The 23,160-nt window shown below is 39.6% G+C and overlaps 1 protein-coding gene and 1 long non-coding RNA gene across 7 annotated transcripts in view; one reads left to right on the forward strand and one right to left on the reverse strand.

The window, feature by feature from the left end:
- LOC148000461 (uncharacterized) overlaps window positions 1-20,196 on the reverse strand; it is a 98,715-nt gene extending 78,519 nt beyond the window's left edge. For 3 of the 4 annotated variants that reach the window (XR_015639735.1, XR_015639734.1, XR_015639737.1), the window contains exon 1: window positions 15,021-15,432. This is a non-coding gene — a long non-coding RNA (uncharacterized LOC148000461). Of the gene's footprint in view, window positions 1-15,020; window positions 15,433-20,145 lie in introns of those variants that run through there. The other variant, XR_015639736.1, reaches the window with a different exon arrangement.
- LOC134482565 (uncharacterized) overlaps window positions 1-23,160 on the forward strand; it is a 100,950-nt gene that overhangs the window by 28,687 nt on the left and 49,103 nt on the right. The window contains exon 1 of one of the 3 annotated variants that reach the window (XM_087589364.1): window positions 18,564-18,968. The exons of 1 other annotated variant lie outside the window; for it this stretch is intronic. In XM_087589364.1, the coding sequence (XP_087445490.1) occupies window positions 18,712-18,968 (257 nt within the window). In that variant the 5' untranslated portion in view covers window positions 18,564-18,711. Of the gene's footprint in view, window positions 1-18,563; window positions 18,969-23,160 lie in introns of those variants that run through there. One more of the 3 variants, XM_087589368.1, reaches the window with a different exon arrangement.

Here is a 23,160-nt window from a genome sequence, read left to right on the forward strand (position 1 = left end):
ATTAAGATTAAACAGAAAAATTTCCAAAATCTACAACCCTCACACACTGATATCATAAATGGGGACATGATAAACCTGGGAGACAGCACACAATAAATCATGCCGAGAGCAAAGTTTCATCTCTGCCTCAGACTCCTCCCGCTACAACATTCAGGCCTCAGGTTTGCCATGCACAGCCGATCCTGTTACCATGCCTGCTTGAAATCAAATGGGGAGATGTTTGTGATGATGAACTTCATGTATTTATTCTTTATAAAAAATCATGTAGTGAAGGAAGCGCAGGATTTTGTTTCTGTTGACAGCACATTTTCAGAAGGATTTAGAACACTGTTTTTCTGCATACGGTAGCTAATTCTTCAGAGCTCCTGATAAAGCAGAAGAGTGTGTAATGTGAAAACAAGGCAGGAAGTGTGTGTCCATTCAAGAGTCCTATCTCACCTTATTTCAATTATATTGACAATAGCAAAAAGAAACGTCAGAAAAATGATAAAAATGCCTCATTTTGAATATGATCACAGTTTGCCATTGAAAGAAACACAGATGTTTAAACAATATGCACATAGAATTAATATTTAATTAATGAATTCTAGTGACAGGTTTACAACGTGCCTCAATGGTTTACATTCCTTTCTTTTATTCAGTATTTTTTCCTCCATCTTTATTAACTTGGGGATTTCTTATTTAAATTTCAACTGTTATTCCCTTTGCTGGTTTCTAGGCCAAATCCCCCAACCACTTCCCTTCCCCTACTATATGGGTGTTACCCTCACCATCTTCCCCTGTTACTGCCCTCCCCCCAATAATCACGTTCACTGGGGGTTCAGTCATGGCAGGACCAAGGGCTTCCCCTTCCACTGGTGCTCTTACTAGGCTATTCATTGCTACCTATGCAGTTGAGCCCAGAATCAGTCCATGTATAGTCTTTGGGTAGTGGCTTAGTCCCTGGAAGCTCTGGTTGGTTGGCATTGTTGTTCATATGGCATCTCATCCCCTTCAATCTCTTTCAGTCCTTTCTCTGATTCCTTCAACGGGGGTCCTGTTCTCAGTTCAGTGGTTTGCTGTTCGCGTTCGCCAATGTTTTTGCCTTATTCTGGCTGTGTCTCTCAGGAGAGATCTATATCTGGTTCCTGTCAGCCTGCACTTCTTTGCTTCATTCATCTTATCTAGTTTGGTGGCTGTATATTTACGGGCCACATGTGGGGCAGGCTCTGAATGGGTGTTCCTTCAGCCTCTGTTCTAAACTTTGCCTCCCAATTCCCTCTCAAGGGTATTCTTGTTCCCCTTTTAAAGAAGGAGTGAAGCATTCACATTTTGATCATCCGTCTTGAGTTTCATGTGTTCTAGGCATCTAGGGTAATTCAAGTATTTGGGTTAATAGCCACTTATCAATGAGTGCATACCATGTGTGTTTTTCTGTGATTGGGTTACCTCACTCAGGATGCTATTTTCCAGTTCCAACCATTTGCCTATGAATTTCATAAAGGCATTGTTTTTGATAGGTAAGTAATATTCCATTGTGTAGATGTACCACATTTTCTGTATCCATTCCTCTGTTGAAGGGCATCTGGGTTCTTTCCAGCTTATGGCGATTATAAATAAGGCTGCTATGAACATAGTGGAGCACGTGTCTTTTTTATATGTTGGGGCATCTATTGGGTATATGCCCAAGAGAGGTATAGTTAGATCCTCAGGCAGTTCAATGTCCAATTTTCTGAGGAACCTCCAGACTGATTTCCAGAATGGTTGTACCAGTCTGCAACCCCACCAAGAATGGAGGAATGTTCCTCTTTCTCCACATCCTCGCCAGCATCTGCTGTCACCTGAGTTTTTGATCTTAGCCATTCTCACTGGTGTGAGGTGAAAACTCAGGGTTGTTTTGATTTGCATTTCCCTTATGACTAAAGATGTTGAACATTTCTTTAGGTGTTTCACAGCCATTCGGCATTCCTCAGCTGTGAATTCTTTGTTTAGCTCTGAACCCCATTTTTAATAGGGTTATTTGTCTCCCTGCGGTCTAACTTCTTGAGTTCTTTGTATATTTTGGATATAAGGCCTCTATCTGTTGTAGGATTGGTAAAGGTCTTTTCCCAATCTGTTGGTTGCCGTTTTGTCCTAACCACCGTGTCCTTTGCCTTACAGAAGCTTTGTAGTTTTATGAGATCCCATTTGTCGATTGTTGATCTTAGAGCATAAGCCATTGGTGTTTTGTTCAGGAAATTTTTTCCAGTGCCCATGTGTTCCAGATGCTTCCCTAGTTTTTCTTCTATTAGTTTGAGTGTATCTGGTTTGATGTGGAGGTCCTTGATCCACTTGGACTTAAGCTTTGTACAGGGTGATAAGCATGGATCTATTTGCATTCTTCTACATGTTGACCTCCAGTTGAACCAGTACATTTGCTGAAAATGCTATCTTTTTTCCATTGGATGGTTTTGGCTCCTTTGTCAAAAATCAAGTGCCCATACGTGTGTGGGTTCATTTCTGGGTCTTCAATTCTCTTCCACTGGTCTATCTGTCTGTCTGTGTACCAATACCATGCAGTTTTTATCACTATTGCTCTGTAATACTGCTTGAGTTCAGGGATAGTGATTCCCCCTGAAGTCCTTTTATTGTTGAGGATAGTTTTAGCTATCCTGGGTTTTTGGTTATTCCAGTAGAATTTGCAAATTGTTCTGTCTAACTCTTTGAAGAATTGGATTGTTATTTTGATGGGGATTGCATTGAATCTGTAGATTGCTTTTGGTAAGTTGGCCATTTTTACTATATTAATCCTGCCAATCCATGAGCATGGAAGATCTTTCCATCTTCTGAGGTCTTCTTAAATTTCTTTCTTCAGAGTCTTGAAGTTCTTATTGTACAGATCTTTTACTTCCTTGGTTAAAGTCACACCGAGGTACTTTATATTATTTGGGTCTATTATGAAGGGTGTCGTTTCCCTAATTTCTTTCTTGGCTTGTTTCTTTTGTGTAGAGGAAGGCTACTGATTTATTTGAGTTAATTTTATACCCAGCCACTTTGCTGAAGTTGTTTATCAGCTTTTGTAGTTCTCTGGTGGAACTTTTAGGATCACTTAAATATACTATCATATCATCTGCAAATAGTGATATTTTGACTTCTTCTTTTCCGATCTGTATCCCCTTGACCACCTTTTGTTGTCTGATTGCTCTGCCTAGAACTTCAAGAAGTGTATTGAATAAGTAGGGAGAGAGTGGGCAGCCTTGTCTAGTCCCTGATTTTAGTGGGATTGCTTCAAGTTTGTCTCCATTTAGTTTAATGTTAGCAACTGGTTTGCTGTATATGGCTTTTACTATGTTTAGGTATGGGCCTTGAATTCCTATTCTTTCCAGGACTTTTATCATGAAGGGGTGTTGAATTTTGTCTAATGCTTTCTCAGCATCTAATGAAATGATCATGTGGTTTTGTTCTTTCAGTTTGTTTATATAATGGGTCACGTTGATGGTTTTCCATTTATTAAACCATCCCTGCATGCCTGGGAAGAAGCCTACTTGATCATGGTGGATGATTGTTTTGATGTGCCTTTGCATTCGGTTTGCCAGAATTTTATTGAAAATTTTTGTGTCGATATTCATGAAGGAAATTGGTTTGAAGTTCTCTTTCTTTGTTGGGTCTTTGTGTTGTTTAGGTATAAGAGTAATTGTGGCTTCATAGAAGGATTTCGGTAGTGCTCCATCTGTTTCAATTTTGTGGAATAGTTTGGATAGTCTTGGTATGAGGTCTTCTATGAAAGTCTGATAGAATTCTGCACTAAACCCGTCTGGACCTGGGCTCTTTTTCGTTGGGAGACCTTTAATGACTGCTCTATTTCCTTAGGAGTTATGAGGTTGTTTAACTGGTTTATCTATTCCTGATTTAACTTCGGTACCTGGTATTTGTCTAGGAAATTGTACATTACCTGCAGATTTTCAAGTTTTGTTGAATATAGGCTTTTATAGTAAGATTTGATGATTTTTTGAATTTCCTCTGATTCTGTAGTTATGTCTCCCCTTTCATTTCTGATTTTGTTAATTTGGATACACTCTCTGTGTCCTCTCGTTAGTCTGGCTAAGGGTTTATCTATCTTGTTGACTTTCTCAAAGAACCAACTTTTGGTTCTGTTGATTCTTTCTATGGTCCTCTTTGTTTCTACTTGGCTGATTTCAGCTCTGAGTTTCATTATTTCCTGCGTTCTACTCCTCCTGGGTGTATTTGCTCCTTTTTGTTCTAGAGCTTTTAGGTGTGCCGTCAAGCTGCTGATATATGCTCTCTCCTGTTTCTTTCTGCAGGCACTAAGAACTATGAGTTTTCCTCTTAGCACAGCTTTCATTGTGTCCCATAAGTTTGGGTATGTTGTACCTTCATTTTCATCAAATCCTAAGAAGTCTTAAATTTTTTTCTTTATTTCTTCCTTGACCAGGTTATCGTTTAGTATATTGGACCATCCTTTCATCCCTGGGCTTAAGCCTAACTGATCATGATGGATGATTATTTTGATGTGTTCTTGCATTCACTTTGCAAGATTTTTATTGAGTATTTTTACATCAATATTCATAAGGGTAAATGGTCTCAAGTTCTCTTTCTTTGTTGGATTTTTGTGTGGTTTAGTTATAAGAGTAACTGTGGTTTCAAAGAAGGAATTTGGTAGTGCTCTGCTTATTTCTGTTTTGGGAACTAATTTGGATAGTGTTGATATGAGGTCTTCTATGAAGGCCTGATAGAATTCTGCAGTAAATTCATGGAGTCCTGGGTTCTCTTTGGTTGGGAGACTCTTAATAACTGCTTCTACTTCTTTAGGAATTATGGTGTTGTTTAGATGTTTATTTGTTTTTGATTTAACTTTAGTACCTTGTATTTGTCTAGAAAATTGTCTATTTCCTCCAGATTTTCCAGTTTTGTTGAATATATGCTTTTGTAGTGGGATCCGTTGATATTTTTAATTTCCTCAGATTTTTTGTTATGTCTCCCTTTTCCCTTCTGATTTTGTTAATTTGGATACACTCTGGGTATTCTTGCTAAGGGTTTATCTATCTTGTTGATTTTGTCGAAGAACCAGCTCCTGCTTTTGTTGATTCTTTGTGTACTCCTTTTTTTTTAAAACTTGGATGATTTTAGCTCTTAGTTTTATTATTTCTTCCCTTCTATTCCTCTTGTGTGTATTTACTTCTTTTGGCTGTAGACATTTTAGATGTGCTGTCAAGCTGCTGAGTATGCTCTCTCCTGTTTCTTTTGGCGGCACTCAGAGCTATGAGTTTTCCTTTTAGTACTGCTCTCACAGTGTCCTAAATGTTTGGGTGTGTTGTATCTTCATTTTCATTAAATTCTACGAAATCTTTTTTTTTAAACTGGCATTATTTATTTATTTTTTGGCTTGTGAAACTTCCTTAATTTGTTGATGTAGCAAACAAATTTCAACTCTGCTATGCAAATGACAGAAGAAATGTGCTCAGCAATTAACTTTAGAGTTCAATTTCATAAAGGCAACATGCTATATGTGAAAAAATTTCTAACTGAACTACAGGTATTAAATACTGAAAAAAAATTAACAGTTTATTATAATTTATCTTATTTAACAATCTAAGAAGTTCACGGCCATCAGCAGTTCCAGTGCAATTTCAGGTGCAGTTGGGAATTCAGGAATTTCAGTGGAGCTGTTAGTATAGCGGACCTTGTAGGTAAAATACATGCACACTTTCGATAGCACATGTGAAGGGATCTCTCTAAAGTTGACCTCATTGGTTTCATTCTCCGCAAACTGACCTGGACCACTCAACATGGCCTTTATTGTTCCTGATGTTAATGCATGTTCTCTTTTTACAATAAATTCATGACCATCAGAAGATATTAATTTCCCATCAGGGCCTTCACAGCCACCATAGGTTTTCTCCTCTCCATCCATTATGTTCTTATAAAATTCTACTTGATCCCAGAGGAACTTACTAGTTTCCTGGCGAGGCCGAGAAGCAGTCATCTAGTAACTTGCATCCGAAGGAAGTGCTAAGAAATCTTTAATTTCTATCATTAATTCTTCCTTGACCAAGTTTTCATTGAGTAGTGTGTTGTTAAACTTCAATGTATCTGAGGGCATTCTGTCATTATTGTTTTTATTGAAGACCAGCCTTTGTCCATGGTGATCTGATAGGACAAATAGAATTATTTCTATCTTCCTGTATCTATTGATACCTATTTTTTTGACAAATCATATGGTCAATTTTCGAGGAGGTACTATGAGGTGCTGAGAAGAATATAAATCCTTTTGTTTTATTATTTAATGTTCTATAAATATTTGTTAAATCCATTTAGTATATAACTTCTGTTAGTTTCTCTATGTCGCTGTTTAATTTCTGTTTCTCTTATCTGTCCATTGATGAGAATGTGGTGTTGAAAGTGGACAGATGTGTCTGTCTGTCCTGTGGTCTCAGGATGTTCCATACTTCTTGGTGTTTAGCTCTCTTCTCCGTGGGATTTGAGATCAGGGAACAGTGTGATGGGCTAGGCCCTCATTCGTATTTCATATTTTTTTGCTTGAAGGGGAATTGATGGCACACCAGCATATTTTTCCGAAGTCCACATGCTTCCTAATCATTTTGTTATTTTAAGGTGTTTATTAGTTGTTAAGGTAGAGCTTCATATAAATAATACAAGAATGAATTATAGTTTGAAAATATTCTTATGCTTATTGAATATTTTCTTCAAACTCTGATTTGTCCAACTATAGTTTTTCATTCTGTCAGTCCATTTATTCCTCACATGTAATTAAATGTCTATTGTGTATAATACACATTTTAATATATCTCAAGGTCGGGTTGGGGATTTGGCTCAGTGGTAGAGCCCTTGCCTAGCAAGCACAAGGTCCTGGGTTCGGTCCCCAGCTCCGAAAAAAAAATATATCTCAAGGTCTTCCCATTCTTAAACCTTTATCTTTCTCTGCCCAGTCAAGCTTCCTTACATCATATAAATGTAAATATAGCATGAAATGAACCTTGCTTTTTGGAACTCTCATTTCATTTTGCTGAAACCTTTTTGAATCTCATATATAGGAGATTGGATGCCATAGTTTATCTCCTTCTACTTATATTTACCAAATTTAGTGTAAGTCCAGGGACACATTGACCATTTTAAAACAAAATGGAAGGTCCTGCTTTGCTACGTTTTTGCTCCCGGGTTAACATGGATACTTTATTTATTACCTAAGCAATATGTTGTGATCATAATGGTAGCAAATATAGAAAGCTTAATCGTGGGCATAAAAAATGAAATTTGGATTGAAAAAGTCAAAGTATTGGTGACTGGGGATTTCAATTTTCATTTGTTTATAAAATTTACAGTGAAACAAGTGGTCTGTAGATCTGCATCTGTAGGTCATGCCTATGATGTATCAATCATCTATCTTAAGAAGCACAACATGTCAGTCACCCACAAGTCATACAGCTTATCAAAAATCTGTCCCCAACACCTACATCATCCAAAGTAAAAGCCCACAGCCTGGCAACCATCCATAAGAATTGCCCATGTCCTGTCAGTCATCCACTGGAAATCCCCTCACCCTGTCAATCATCTACCAGCAACTCACAAAACCTGTCAGTCATCCAGAAGAAATTATCACAGTCTGTCAATCAGACATAACAAATGGCCATAGTCTGTTAATCAACCACAGGACATGGTGGCTAACTTATATACAAACCTCTCAGAGCCGGTCAGTCATACATTAGAAACTCCCATAGCCAGTCATTCAATGGAGAGACCCACAGCCTGTCAGTCTTTCACAACATATCTCAAAGCCTGTGGATTATTCATAGGTAGTGTCAACAGCCTATCACTCAGCCCCAGGAAACATATACCAACTTTGTCACTTGTCCAAAGGACAAGCCTACACTCTATCTGTCATTCATAGGAAATACCTACACCCTGTCCATCATTGATAAGAAATAGCCAAAGCCTGTCAACCATACATAGTATGTATCTACCATTGTTCAGTATGCATAACAAATATGCACAGACTTTCAGTCAGTCCTCCATGGTAAATGACTGCTACATGAAATCATCCATAGAAAGTACCCACAACCTGTAAGGCATTCATAGGAAAAACCAACAACCTGTCAATCATCTGTAGGAAAGAGTTGCCTGTTTGTCAGCTACATGGCACACCCCCAACTTGGTAGTCATCTGGGGGAAAAATCTACATCCTATCAATAACCCATAGGGATTGCCCATAGCCTTAGAACCATTTATAAGAAATTTCAATATCCTTTCAAACAGCCACAGTAAAGTCAACAGCCTCTCAGTCATCTATTAGAAACACGCACAGTCTGTCAGTCATCCACAGATCACATACATTGCGTGAGAGTCATCCATAGGAAAAGCTAAGTGCCTGTCATGCATACAAAGGAAATGAACACAACCAGTAAATCATGCATAGGAATCTCCAACAGTCTGTCAGTTATCAAGAGAAAATTCACACAGTCTTTCAATGTCGGGGCCAGCACCAACAGGGTACCTAGAATCCGGGGAAAGCCTGCGGGATGAAAGAAGCACACACACACTGGTTATTCGTGTCAAGCCAGAAGAGGAAGAGAGCTCCTGGTTTCTTTATTGACCAAACTATATATCCAAAGAACACCACTTAGCAGGTATCTGTCAAGCACAGTGGGGAACCCTGGCTGAGACTTCGGTAACAAAGGACCAACTATGTGGCCTGAATAAATTAGGGAAATAACCAGGAAGGCCAGCCTAATTCTGACTCAGGTGAGAAGTACCCGGCCAGACTGTTCCCAGTTGGGGACAAAAGGCTTCCACATGCAAGGGCAGGGCTCAGCAGGGGTCAAACCTTGTTGGAGACCCAGAAGGGTCTTGTTCAGGCTGACAACATTCTGTGAATGTAAACTTCTTGTGCCACACAGTGACAAAGCAACCAGGCCCAAATCCAATACAGCTCCCACATTTCAATTATTCAACAGTATACAATTAAGATTAAACAGAAAAATTTCCAAAATCCGCAACCCTCACACACTGATATCATAAATAGGGACATGATAAACCTGGGAGACAGCACACAATAAATCATGCCGAGAGCAAAGATTCATCTCTGCCTCAGGCTCCTCTCCTACATCATTCAGGTCTCAGGTTTGCCATGCAGAGCCGATTCTGTTACCATGCCTGCTTGAAATCAAATGGGGAGATGTTTGTGATGATGAACTTCGTCAATTTATTCTAATAGCTTTATAAAAATCATGTAGTGAAGGAAGCGCAGGATTTTGTTTCTGTTGACAGCACATTTTCAGAAGGGTTTAGTCTACTGTTTTTCTGCATACGGTAGCTAATTCTTCAGAGCTCCTGATAAAGCAGAAGATTGTATAATAGGAAAACAAGGCAGGAAGTGTATGTCCATTCAAGAGTCCTATCTCACCTTATTTCAATTATATTGACAATAGCATAAGGAAACGTCAGAAAAATGATAAAAATGCCTCATTTTGAATATGATCACAGTTTGCCATTGAAAGAAACCCAGATGTTTAAACAATATGCACATAGAATTAATATTTAATTAATGAATTCTAGTGACAGGTTTACAACCTGCCTCAATGGTTTACATTCCTTTCTTTTATTCAGTATTTTTTCCTCCATCTTTATTAACTTGGGTATTTCTTATTTAAATTTCAACTGTTATTTCCTTTGCCAGTTTCTAGGCCAAATCCCCCAACCACTCCCCTTCCCCTACTATATGAGTGTTACCCTCCCCATCTTCCCCTGTTACTGCCCTCCCCCCAATAATCACGTTCACTGAGGGTTCAGTCATGGCAGGACCTAGGGCTTCCCCTTCCACTGGTGCTCTTACTAGGCTATTCATTGCTACCTATGCAGTTGGAGCCCAGAATCAGTCCATGTATAGTCTTTGGGTAGTGGCTTAGTCCCTGGAAGCTCTGGTTGGTTGGCATTGTTGTTCATATGGCATCTCATCCCCTTCAATCTCTTTCAGTCCTTTCTCTGATTCCTTCAACGGGGGTCCTGTTCTCAGTTCAGTGGTTTGCTGTTCGCGTTCGCCAATGTTTTTGCCTTATTCTGGCTGTGTCTCTCAGGAAAGATCTATATCTGGTTCCTGTCAGCCTGCACTTCTTTGCTTCATCCATCTTATCTAGTTTGGTGGCTGTATATTTACGGGCCACATGTGAGGCAGGCTCTGAATGGGTGTTCCTTCAGCCTCTGTTCTAAACTTTGCATCCCTATTCCCTCCCAAGGGTACTCTTGTTCCCCTTTTAACGAAGGAGTGAAGCAATCACATTTTGGTCATCCCTCTTGAATTTCATGTGTTCTATGCATCTAGGGTAATTCGAGCATTTGGGCTAATATTTACTTATCAATGAGTGCATACATACCATGTGTGTTTTTCTGTGATTGGGTTACCTCACTCAGGATATTTTCCAGTTCCATCCACTTGCCTTTGAATTTCATAAAGTCATTGTTTTTTGATAGCTGAGTAGTCTACATGTTTACGTGAAGGCTGTTAGTTTAAGACTGACAGCCATGCAGCTAAGATCAGGGTCTTAAAGCCCACACCCACAGTGACATGCCTATTCCAACAGGGTCACAACTTCTAATACTGCTACTTCCTCGGCTTCACACATACAAACCATCAGACCCAGGATACAGTTCAATATAATAAAGACAAGATAAGAATGGTACACAGCAAATATCATTCTAAAATATTTATGCCAAGCATTCACACTAAATCAGAAATCAGAAATGTGAAAAATATATTTGATCTTCCCCTGTTCAATAAAATCATTGAAGTCTTAGCTAGAATAACAGCACAAGTGAATGTGATAGATGTACACCCTTGAAAGAATGAAGCCAATGTCACTTTATTTAGGCCTGGGTGGTTGATATACACAAAAGACTCTAAAGCCTCCACCAAAATTCCCCTGCAGCTATTCAATTGTTCAGCATTGTATTAGAGGAAAAGCAATGCATAAAACCAAGTTAGTTTCCTAAATTCAAATACCCAGCACACTCTGCAAATAAGCAAACTAACAGATTCTCACAGATATTATAGATTAAATATAACCAAGGAATTGAATGACTTGTACAGTAAAAACTCTAAACTTAATGTCAATTAACAGAAGAAGATACAGTAACATGGAAAGGCCCCATGCTCCTAGGTCAGAAGGATTAATATGATGGCGTTGGATGTGATGGTTTATATTTCCTTGGCTCAGGGGTGGCACTATTAGAAGCGTGGTCCTGTTGGAGTAGGTGTGGCCCTGTTGGAGTAGGTGTGCGACTGCGTGTAAGGGGTTTAACACACTCATCCTAGCTGCCTAGAAGGCAGTATTCTGCAGGACCATCCAGATGAAGATCTACAGCTCTCAGATCCTCCTTCACCATGTCTGATTGGTGGCTGCAGTGATCCTGCTGTGATGATAACAGGTCTGAACCTCTGAGGCTGTAAACCAGCCCTAATGAAATGGTTTCCTTTTAAGAGTTTCATTGGCCATGGTGTCTGTTCACACAACTAAAGTCCTACGTAAGACAGTGGCCATAACACAAAAATTTATCTAGATAATCTGTGCAACCCCCTAAGAATACCAACACGATTCTTTAATGACATTTAGAAATCCATCATTAATTTAATAGGTCAATATAAAGGAGCCATGTAGGTCACACAGTCATCAACATTAGCGCAGCTTGAGCCCTCACCCGCACAGATTTGGAGTTAATACACCATAGAGGTAAAGCAATAATGAAATCTGCAACAGTATTCAAAGGCTCATAGGTTGGGAAACATAATTAAGCATCTGTCCATAAATTTGTACACAGACAGCCATGAGTCATTGAACACCCCTGTCTGGGTTCAGGTAAAGCAGATGTCTACCCTTCAAGAGACTAGAGGCTCCAGGAAGCTTATACATATGGTGGAGTTGCTGGGCTGGGTATATCCTTGTGGAGGAGACAAGGGGTAGGGGGAGGAGGTATGCAATATTGAGATGTGGGACTGTCAGGGGGTGGATTGGGAGGGGAATGAAATCTGAAGTGTAAAAGTAAATAAATAAAAAATGGCTATCTTGCTGATAGCAATCTACTGATTCAATACAATCTATCAAAATTCCAATTCAATCCTTCATAGAGTCAGAAAGATGAATTTGGAAATTCACTTGGAATAACAAAAAAAAAAAACAAGGATAGAGAAAACTATCCTCAACATAAAGAAATAATAACAATAAAAGATAGAATCACCGTCCTTGACCTCAAGCTGTATTACAGAGCAATAGTTTTAAAAACTGTATGGTATTAAAACAGAGACAAGCAGGTAGATCAATGTAATAGAATTGAGGACACAGAAATGAACAAATACTCCTATGGTCCCTTGATGTTTGACAGGAAATATAACCATACAGTAGAAAAAAGATAGCTTTTTCAATAATTGTTGCTGGATTAACTGGAAGTTCGCACCCAGAAGAATGCAAATTGATCTTCTTCCCTAGTGCAAAGCTCAAGGGCAAGTGGATCAAGGACATCCACATAAAAAGAAAACACTCAAAGCCATAGGGGAAACTGTGGAGAAAAGCCTCGAACGTAGGGACTCTGCGGAAATTTTCCTGAAAAGAAACACCAATGGCTTCTGCTCAAGGACTTTCAAATGGGACCTCATAATATTGCAAAGCTTCTCCAAGGCAAAGGATACTCTCTTTAGGACAAAACGGCAACCAAGAGATTGGGAAAAGGTCTTTACCAATCCTACATTCAATAGAGGTCTAATATCCAATATGTACTAAGAACTCAAGAACTTAGACTCCAGAGAGCCAAATAATCCTATTAGAGAAATGGATATAGAACTAAACAGAGAAATCTCAGCTGAGGAATATCGAATAACTGAAAAGTACCTGTAGAAATGTTCTTCAACAACCTTAGTCATTAGGGGAATGCAAATCAAAACAATGCTGAGATTCTACTTCACACCCCTCAGAGTGGCTAGGAACAAAACTCAGGTGACCACAGATTCTGACAAGAATGTGGAGAAAGCAGAACACTCCTCCACTGTTACTTGGATAGCGAGCTGGTACAACTGCTCTGGTAATCAGCTGGGGGTTTCCTCAGAAAATTGGACATAGTACTACCTGAGGACCCAGGTATACCCATTTCTGGGCATAGAGCCAATAGATGCTCCAACATATAACAGACAAACATGCTCCAGTAAGTCCATGGCAGCCTTATTTTTAATAGCTAGAATCTGGGAAGACCCCAGAAGTCCATCAACAAAAGAATGGATACAGAGAATGTGGTACAATTACACAAACGCAGTACTACTCCGCTATTAAAAAACAATGACTTCATGAAATTCATAGGGAAAAGGATGGAACTAGAAAATATCATCTTGAGTGAGGTGACCCCAGAAAATAACACAGATGGTGTGCACTCACTGATAAGTGAATAGTAGCCCCAAAGCTCAGATGAGCCAAGGTGCAATCCACAGATCACATAAAGCTCAAGAAGAAGGACAACCAAAATGTCTATGTGTCAGTATTTCTTAGAAGGGGAAACAAAAATATTTATAGCAGGAAATATGAAGCCAAAATTTACAGAAGAGATTGAAGGAAAGTATATATTAATTAACTAATTAATTAAAAAATAAAAATTAAAAATAAATCCATGGTATATGGGGAATTGACAGCATGTTAACAAATAATACTGATGAATAGAGACAGCTTCATGGAGAAGACAGAAACTTGGTCCATTACACAGAACAAGCACAAAAGTCAATGCCACATGCATCATGGAACAAAACATAAGACTTCATACCACAGATGTGGCAGATGAGAAAATAGGAAATATGTTTGACTTCGCTGTGCAGAATGGTACTTCCTGAACATTACTCCTATAGCATAGAGAATAAAAACATCCATTCATAAATCATACCTCCTGAAATTTAAAACATGGCATAAATCAATGATCATCATCATTTAGCTGAAAATGATGCCTCTACCATTCGTAAAAATCTTAATAGATTCCTATAAAAAATAAGTATATTTACTCTATAAACACAAGATAAACCTTATCTATTAAGCTTCACACCTACCAAGTAGCATTCATGATACGTAAAGTAGTCTGCATGATTTCAGAACAGAAATGCAAGCGTGGTTATCCCAAAGCTACAAATACTGCAAAGTAAACCAGTTACTGGCTCTTAAGATGTTCTGGTACAGTAGTGGAACATTATGGAAATAATTCTATTTCCTGATTCTATTTCAGACACACTCTATGTGATGGAAGCCAGGCCTGAAACTGCTAAAGCAGCCAAAACCCTAAGAGTAGGTATGTCCTGAGCCAAAAGGAAAACTCAGTACTCTTATCCGTATCAATGAAATGACTGTCATAGCTATAGATCTGTGTTTGGAACCCTCATTAGAAAAGCATCATCATCTTGTAGGCTATAGACACTAACACAGAGACCCCAACCTGGAAAGTGTACAGAGAAGGTGGTAACTCCATTTTAAATGGGATGACTCCTTTACGTCTCTCCCTCAAGACTTCATTATCTCTATAGCAAATAAACGTAGAGATTCTAAGAGATTGGGGTGATAGATTACTGTAGTGAGTGACTTACCGACATAATACCAAGTCCCTAGTAAAAGAGAAGAAAAAACAACATGGAATCTGAGAAGTAATACTAAGAAGTCAATAGGATTCAAACAAGGAATTGCTGAGTGGATGAAGGTAGAGGTCAGTACTTTCCCTTTCGTGCATTCAGAGGACCTGTAGGAGCATCACCTAAGGACGGCACAATGGCACCAGCCACCCTGGGTTTCCCTTCAGTATTTAGGTATTTTAGTAATATCTGCAATTTAATGAGTATAAATATCCTCCACTTGGGAGGACAGATGTGATGTTTGGATTCCACTGAGCATGGATGTTTGTTAAAATTTATTCTCAGTCTAATAGGTCAGGTCTGCACCTGAAGGGTGCACTGTGCACTCACTGATTTTGGTGAACAGGATTTTATGTGTGAAAAGAACAAATACTTCTCACGCACTTACCAGATGACACAATCCAGGAGATTGGAACCTTGATCAAGGAGAATCCATGTCTCTGTGACTGCAGTGTCCTGGAGGTGACTCATTTGTCCTTCTTTGCCATCGGGCAGGCAGCAGGCCAATACCATGACAGTAGATGTATCCATGTCCAAGGTGATCCTTAGTGAAGCTCAGTTTTTTTCAGAGATAAAGTGACGTCACGAACAGCAGATGACGTTTGCAGACATGACAATTTATGGAGTCTGGTCTGCATACGCTGTAAAGTTGTAAAAGAAAGCCAGCACAGCACTGTTAGTAAAACAGTCCAAGGAGAGCAGTGGGCCTCTGATTTGTGAGGGTTTATCATGACATTGCTAAGTAGGACTCCCTCTTGTCAAAGACTCTGCTGCTAGTCCTAGTGACTCATCCTATGAGTGTTGACCTAAACTGTTTGCCTTTTAATTAAGAGTTTCCCATTAAGAATATCCTAGTAAGAGCACTAGTGGAAGGGGAAGCCCTGGATCCTGCTAAGACTGAACCCCCAGTGAACTAGATTGTTGGGGGGAGGGCGGCAATGGGGGGAGGATGGGGAGGGGAACACCCATAAAGAAGGGGAGGGGCAGGGATTAGGGGGATGTTTTCCTGGAAACCAGGAAAGGGAATAACATTCGAAATGTATATAAGAAATACTCAAGTTAATTAAAAAAAAGAAAGAGTTTCCCATGAAAATGTTCTAAGTGAAAGCCACAAGTTTCTATACTCTTTATTACATCAGTAGCTTTTTAGTGTATTTTTCAAGTGAAAACCAGTCTTCAACTGGTACCCTTTAAAACTTCAGGAGCTCCTTCTAGTACCTGATGGAATTAGGATGCCCCATTCTGTGTGGGGTGTTTTCAGCAAAGGCCCCTGTATTGGACTCATGACTGCTAGCATTTGTTCCATCCGGAAGACCTAGTTTTACAGGAATTCCCCCAAAATTCACTCTTCCATCCTCTCTGACTCTGCTCAACAGCAGCACTGGAGCCTTGGAGGCTAGGATGCTGGTTGATTTTAAGCAACTCTACAAAATGTGGATATAATCTGGGAAAAGTGAATCACAGTAGAGGTATCTTCTCCATCACATTGTCCTGAGGGCAAGTCTGAAGCTCATTTTTTTTGTGATTGATGTATAATTGCCCTGCTAAGTGTAAAAGACAAAAGAGACAAATGGTCCAGCATGATGAACGGGTAAACAGAGTTTATCATATTGATACAATGGACTAGTCTCTAGAGATGGACAGAGGCATTGACACTATCTTATGATAAAAGAAGCTATTATTTAATGACCAAGAAAGGGGATATTTCTATATTAGATGACTTCATTTTTGTTAAATATGCAAAATGACCTGGTTGGTGGGGGCATAGAAATTTATCCCAGCACTCAGGAAGCAAAGGCATGTAGATTTTCACGAGTTTGGGGCCAGCCTAGTCTACAGAGGTAGATTCAGGACAGCCAGAACTACACACACTCAAACACACACACACACACACACACACACACACACACACAGAGAGAGAGAGAGAGAGAGAGAGAGAGAGAGAGAGAGAGAGAGAGAGAGAGAAAGGGGGTGGGCAGAGACAAACTTTCTTGAAAATCAACCAATCACTCACACAAGGAATCAATTAAACAAACAAAAACCTCAAAAAACTAGACACCAAAAAACCAATCAATCTATCAAACAATGTCAGAAGCAACAGCAGCAGCAGCAACAACAACAATGACAACAACAACAACGACGACAACATCTACACCAAAAACCAACCGAATGAGACCAAATGTTAGATTGGATTGCAGCCAGTTTACTCATTAACTCAAAGCATCCATGAAACCCAGGCACATCATGGGGTATGGTGTGCTCTACACATCCTGATCTTAAGTTCCTATACTTAAAGTAACACTTCTGTCATTAAAGAGGGATAGGCTGAGCTGGTGCCTAACAAGTTGATAGGGGATAGGATCTGGAGGAATAAAGAGTACCTTCTAATGGCCACAGAGTTTTCTCAAACTTAAAATATTTTTAAAACCAATAGTATAAGTGATGCATAATTTAATGACATAGTAAGAATGCACTCCTAGATTATATACTTGAAAAAGATGAATTTGCTGCATAAGTGTATTACATACCTGTAAACATGTTATTATTGAAAGATTATGCTTCTTTCACATGTATGAATGTTTTGCCTACGTGTCTGTGTGTGCACTATATGTATGTCTGGGCCTGTGAAGATATGAGGGTTCTAGATCACCTATAATTAGATTTGAAGATGCCTTTGAGCTTCTTTGTAGGTGTTACTGTAGGTTTCAGGGTTTGAAGCTGACTGATATTGAGGATTACCTTTGCCCTCCAGTAGCAGACAGGTTACCTTCCAGTATTATGAACTCTGGTTAGTAGTGTGAAGAGTCTAGTTAGACCCCGGCTCAACCTATCCCCCCCTGTGATGACAGAAATGTTATCTTCAGAAGTCAGTCCTGAACATCAGATTGTATAGAGCAACCAATAGTCTTGGCACTGGCTTGTGATGGTCAAGGTTTTCTATAGGATCCTTTGGTTAATGACTCAACAGGTTGTCACCCATTCCTGTTGCTGGATTTGTAACTTGGTGGCACAAGATGTCTAGGTGGAGCCTCGTGTCATGTTAGTTTTTGGCTCCATATGTATTCCATACATATAGGAAGCTAATAGAGTAGCAGATTTCCATTTAATTTTTTCAAAGGGACTTTAGTGTTTGTTGTCCCTCCCCTTATTTCCTACTTTACCTAGGCTTGCGTGCCAGGGCTGTGGGTGCCTGGTTAAGAAAAAGAAACTGACCCTCTTCCTTATCAAGTATGAATCTGTATGCCCATTCCAACATGCAGCCAGCAGGTGACCAGGATACACTGGAGAGAGTGATCAACTCCAGTCAACATCATGTTGATGAATATGAAAGGAGGGTAATGGGGCTTGAAAAATGCGAGGGAGGTAGAAGTGTGTACTCTTTGCCTCTACCCATTTCTCCCGGTTCCCTCTCATTAACCCCTCCTATTCTAGCTTTTATCTCTTCCCAACACTATACACTCCTTCCTCTTCCTGGGGCGATATTCTTCTGCCCCCTAGTTCCTTAGTAGATAGTCAGGAATCCTGTGTGGTTATCCAGATTGTAGTTCTCATATCAGATACTTAAAACCTAACATCCTTAACAGCAGACACATGAAATGTTTGTTGTTTTGGGTCTGGGTTTGCTAAATCAGGATGATTTTTTTAGGTCCCTCAGGCCAGTCTTAGGGTTACAGATTGCAATGGCTTCCCTTACTGCCCTCAGTATTCCCTTTGAAGGCCATGCAAATAGATCTACTTCAGCGTCAACATTGACAGAGCTTTGAACAAGCACTGAGGGGGCTGGGCTCCTAACAGTGGAGTCTGAGGTGGGCACACATGGAGCATAAGGATAGGGTACAGTCCGTAAGCCAGCTCCATTGTGAGCTCAGAGCATGTCACTATGGTGGTGCCAGTGCAGCTGTGTTGCTAGGTGATGAAGTATAGTTCAGTTAACCCTGAACGAGCAGGTCTTGCCTACATTTCTTTGGCAAGAATTGGTGATTTTAGCAAACTCTTATCGTATAATTTGGGAGGTGGAGAGTAGCTAAATGGGAGGGAAGAGAGGGTAAGAAGGTCCTGGGCGGCCCTAGAGCTCCATAATGGAGGAAGATTTTGAATATGATGCTCTGGCATTGAAGTTCCCCAGAAGGGGACGCTGGTACACCCGTCTGTGGCGCTCCTGTCCTGGTTTTGGATGCCTGCGTCAAAAGAAAACGACGAAATTTCCCCTCTATCTGATCGGGTATGATCCCGTGGGTCGATTACAAAGAGCGGCCTGTGTTGGGGACGTGGAGAAAATTGAAAGTATGATCCATGAGTGTCATCATCATGTGGATGAATCTGATTGGAGGGGCAGGTAATGGGGCTTCAAATTGATGAGGGGAGTAAAAGGAGGAGGGTAGGAACTGTTAGGGACACTCAGGGCTAAGGAGGAAGACAAATCAACTTCCAGGGCTACAATCTGAGGGTAGAGAGTGGTCATACATAGGCTCATTTTCACTGGGGACCCCTGGGTTTTATACCTGCTAAATGCTCTTAGTCGTATGAGACCTCCACACTGTGGAACAGCAGCTCCTAGGCCTTAATGAAACTACATAATTTTATTCTTATGTTAACCCTTACATTTTGTAAACATACAAAAAGACACACACACTCACACACATAAATACCGTTGATTTGCCTCTGTGTATTTTCTGTGTACCATTGTGATAGAACCTGGTGCAGGATCCCCTGGAACTGCAGCTATAGACAGTTGTGAGCTGCCCTGTGTGTCTTAGCAATCAAACTGAGTTCTCTACTAAACAAAACTAGAGCTGTTATTGCCAAGACCCCTATCTAGATTTTCTTTCTTCTTTGTTGTTGTTGTTTTCTGTTTTTTCATTTTTATTAGATAGTTCATACATTTACATTTCAATGTTATATCCTGTCCTGCCTCTTCCATCCCACTTCCCACTCCCCCTGTTTCTATGACGACTTTCTTAATACATAATATGATGCAATATAATAATGTATAATATAATATAATGTATATGATACAATATAATAATATAGTATAAAATAATAATGGATCAAAGACATTTAGAACTGGAACTGTGACCATGCTCCCATGTAATCACCTTCTGTACTGTTGTTTTTACATCGATACACATGTGAAGGACAGAGATTGTCCTCATCTCACTTCCTGTGCCCCACACGTGTGGAGCTTAGGGTGTGGTGGTCAGAGACAATGTCGACTGCTAGTTATGTTGTACCACCATGGGGTTCTAAGGCCTGAGCTCAGGCAAGCAGGCCTCCCTGTGGGTTCCAGCCCATCGTCCCTCTGTTCTGGAGACTCCACTCAAGCAAGTCCATGGTGTGCTTTATTTACTGTCTTGGAGCACACTGATCCTCACACTTGTAGGCAAGTGAGCTTTGCGGATCCCCTTATCCCAAGATCAGCAGTCAGGTTTTCAGGACAAATGCTTTACCAATTGAGTTTTAACAACTACCCCAGCCCCTCATTCCTTTTTCTCTGTGTGTGTGTGGGTTCTTACCATGAACCCCCTTGCTCATCGTCCCTCCTCCTCTTATATGAGGGTTCACCCCCACCCGTTTGCCCACTCCTTCCGGATTCCCCGCCTTAGCATTCCGTTCCACTGGGGCTAGAGCCTTGGCAGGACCACGGGCTTCTCCTCTTATTGGTGCCCAACAAGGCCATCCTCTGCTACATATGCAGTTGAAGCCAGGGGTCTTTCCATGTGAACTCTTTAGATGAACGGACATCTGGGTTCTCTCCAGCTCCTGGCTATTGTAAATAAGGCTGTTGTGAATGTAATGGAATATTTTTCTTTGTTTTATGTTGGAGCCCTTTTTGTGTATATGCACAGGAGTGTGTAAAGCTGGGTCCTCCAAACAGATTTCCAGAGTTGTCCCAGCTTGCTCTCCCACCTACAAAGGAGGAGTGTTCCTCCTTCTCCAAATCCTCGCCTACCTCTGTTGCCTGAGTTTTGATCTTAGCCATTCTGACTGGTGTGGCATTGAATCACAGGGTGATACTGATTTGCATTTTCTCTGATGACTAAAGATGTTGACCAGTCCTTTAGGTTCTTTTTGGCCATTTGATATTCCTCAATTGAGAATTCTTTGTTTAGCTCTGCTCCCCATTTTGTAATAGAGTAATTTGATTCTCCGGAGTCTAACTACTTGAATTCTATGTGTATATTGGATGTAAGCCTTCTATCAGATGTAGGAATCATAAAAATCTTTTCCAATCTGTTAGTAGCCATTTTCTTCTAATGACAGTACTCTTTGCCTTACAGAAGCTTTGCAATTTGATGAGGTCCCATTTGTTGATTCTTGATCTTGGAGAATAAACTATTGCTGTTCTGTTCAGGAAATTTTCCCAAGTATTCCAGGCTCATGTATTCTAGGCTCTTCCCCATGTTTTCTTCTTTTAAGTTGAGTATATCTGGTTTTATGTGGAGATCCTTGATTTGCTTGGATTTTAACTGTGTACAGGGTGATAAGAAAGGTTTGATTTGCAGTCTACATGCTGAGTGCCAGTTGATTCAGCACCAGTTGTTGAAAAAGCTATCTTTTTCCCACTAGATGGTTTTAGTTCTTTTGTTAAAAATCAAGTGACCATAGGTAGGTGTATGGGTTCATTTCTGGGTCTCCTATTCTATTCCATTGATCTACTTGCCTATCGCTGTACCAGTATCATAACATTTTTATCACTATTGCTCTGTAATACAGCTTAAGGTTAGGGAGGGTGATTCCCCCAGAATTTTTTTTCTTGTTGAGTATAGTTCTCAGGATCCTGTTTTTTTGTTAATGCAAGTGAATTTCCAAATCGCTCTTTCTACCTCCATGGGGAATGGAGTTAGAATTTTGATGGAGATTGCGTCGAATCAGTAGATTGCTTTTGGACAGATGGCCAATTTTATAATGTTAATCCTGCCAATCTGTGAGAATGGGAGATCTTTCCATCTTATGAGATCTTCTATTCTTTCTTCAGAGACTTGAAGTTCTTACCGAACAGGATTTTCACTTGCTTGGTTAGAGTCACACTGGGTTATTTTATTTTATTTGTGATTATTCTGAAGGTGTTGTTTCCCTAATTCCTTTCTTAGCCTATTCATCCTTTGAATAGAGAAAGGCTACTGATTTGTTTGAGTTAATTTTGTATCCAGCCACTTTGCTGAATTTGTTTAAGGGGGCATCCTTGACTACTCCCTGATTTTAGTGGTATTCCTTCAACTTTCTCTCAATTTAGTTGGATGTAGGCTATTGGTTTGCTGTATATTGCTTTTCCTATGTTTATAGTAAGCTTTGAATTCCTGATTTTTCCAAGACTTTTAAAGGTTAGCACCTCATTCTTATATCCTGTCTTTATGGTTGAAGGGGAATCGATGACACACCAGCATATTTTCCCTAGTTCACATGCTTCTTGATCATTTTGTTATTCTAAGATGTTAATTAGTCTTTAAGGTGGAGCTTCATATAAAGAATACAAGAATGAAGTTTAGTTTTAAAATATTCTTCTGTTCATTGAATATTTTCTTTAAAAACACTGAATTGTCCAATGGTAATTTTTCATTCTGTCAGTCCATTTATTCCCCACATGTAACTTAGATATCCCCTGTGTAGAATACACATTCTAATATCTCTCAAGATCTTCCCATTTGTAAAACTTTATTTCTCTGCCCAGTCAAGCTTCCTTACATTTTATAAATTTAAATATAACATGAAATGAACATTACTCTTTGGAACCCTCCTTTCATTTTACTGAAACTCTATGAATCTCAAGCAAGGCAGCTATGCCACCATAGGTTATTACCTTGTAGCAATATTTACCTGATTTTGGTGTGAGTCCATGGGCACATTGATCAATATACGGCAAAGCATGAGGTCCTGGTTTCTATACCGAGTATAGAAGTGTTACATATGGGCATAAAAAATGAAATGTGAAAATAAAAATAAAAGAAAGTATTGAGGACTGAGGGCTTACATTTTTGTTCACTGTTAAAAATGTACATAGATGCAAGTGACCGGTAAAATTGCCACTTACCTGTCGATTGTGACATATTTTGTTTAATGTAGGCCACAATGGGTTGCATGATAATTACCTTTAATTTTGTAAAGTGCTAAAAGTATTGCTAATTATAGTTGTAAAATAATAAAAAGGATAAATGACCTTCCATTCTTAGAGAGGGTAAAATGTGAATGAAAATGAAGGTAACCACAATGGATAAGATAGGAGGATTAAGAAATGTAAACTTCTTTTATATGAATTTTTTTATGTGTACTGCTGATAAAATCCTGTTTTTCTCTCACAGAATAGTTCTGTTTGTTATCACTAGGAAGAGAAATCATTACCATGATCAGGAAATGCTGAGCTCTCAGGAGCTGGAAATGCTTGTAGTGTTGTAGCAGATTTCTTCCCCATTCAAACTGAAACATCAGAGTAGCCCCTATTAAGATATGTTTAATGTTCATCCCTTGGATGGGGACATGGAGTCATGGAGCTCCTGAAAATACCGAGGAGTAACTAGTAAGTTCCAGATATT

This window comes from Rattus norvegicus, chromosome 16 (assembly GCF_021556685.1).
Source record: "Rattus norvegicus strain SHRSP/BbbUtx chromosome 16, alternate assembly SHRSP_T2T, whole genome shotgun sequence".
Lineage (NCBI taxonomy): Eukaryota > Metazoa > Chordata > Mammalia > Rodentia > Muridae > Rattus > Rattus norvegicus.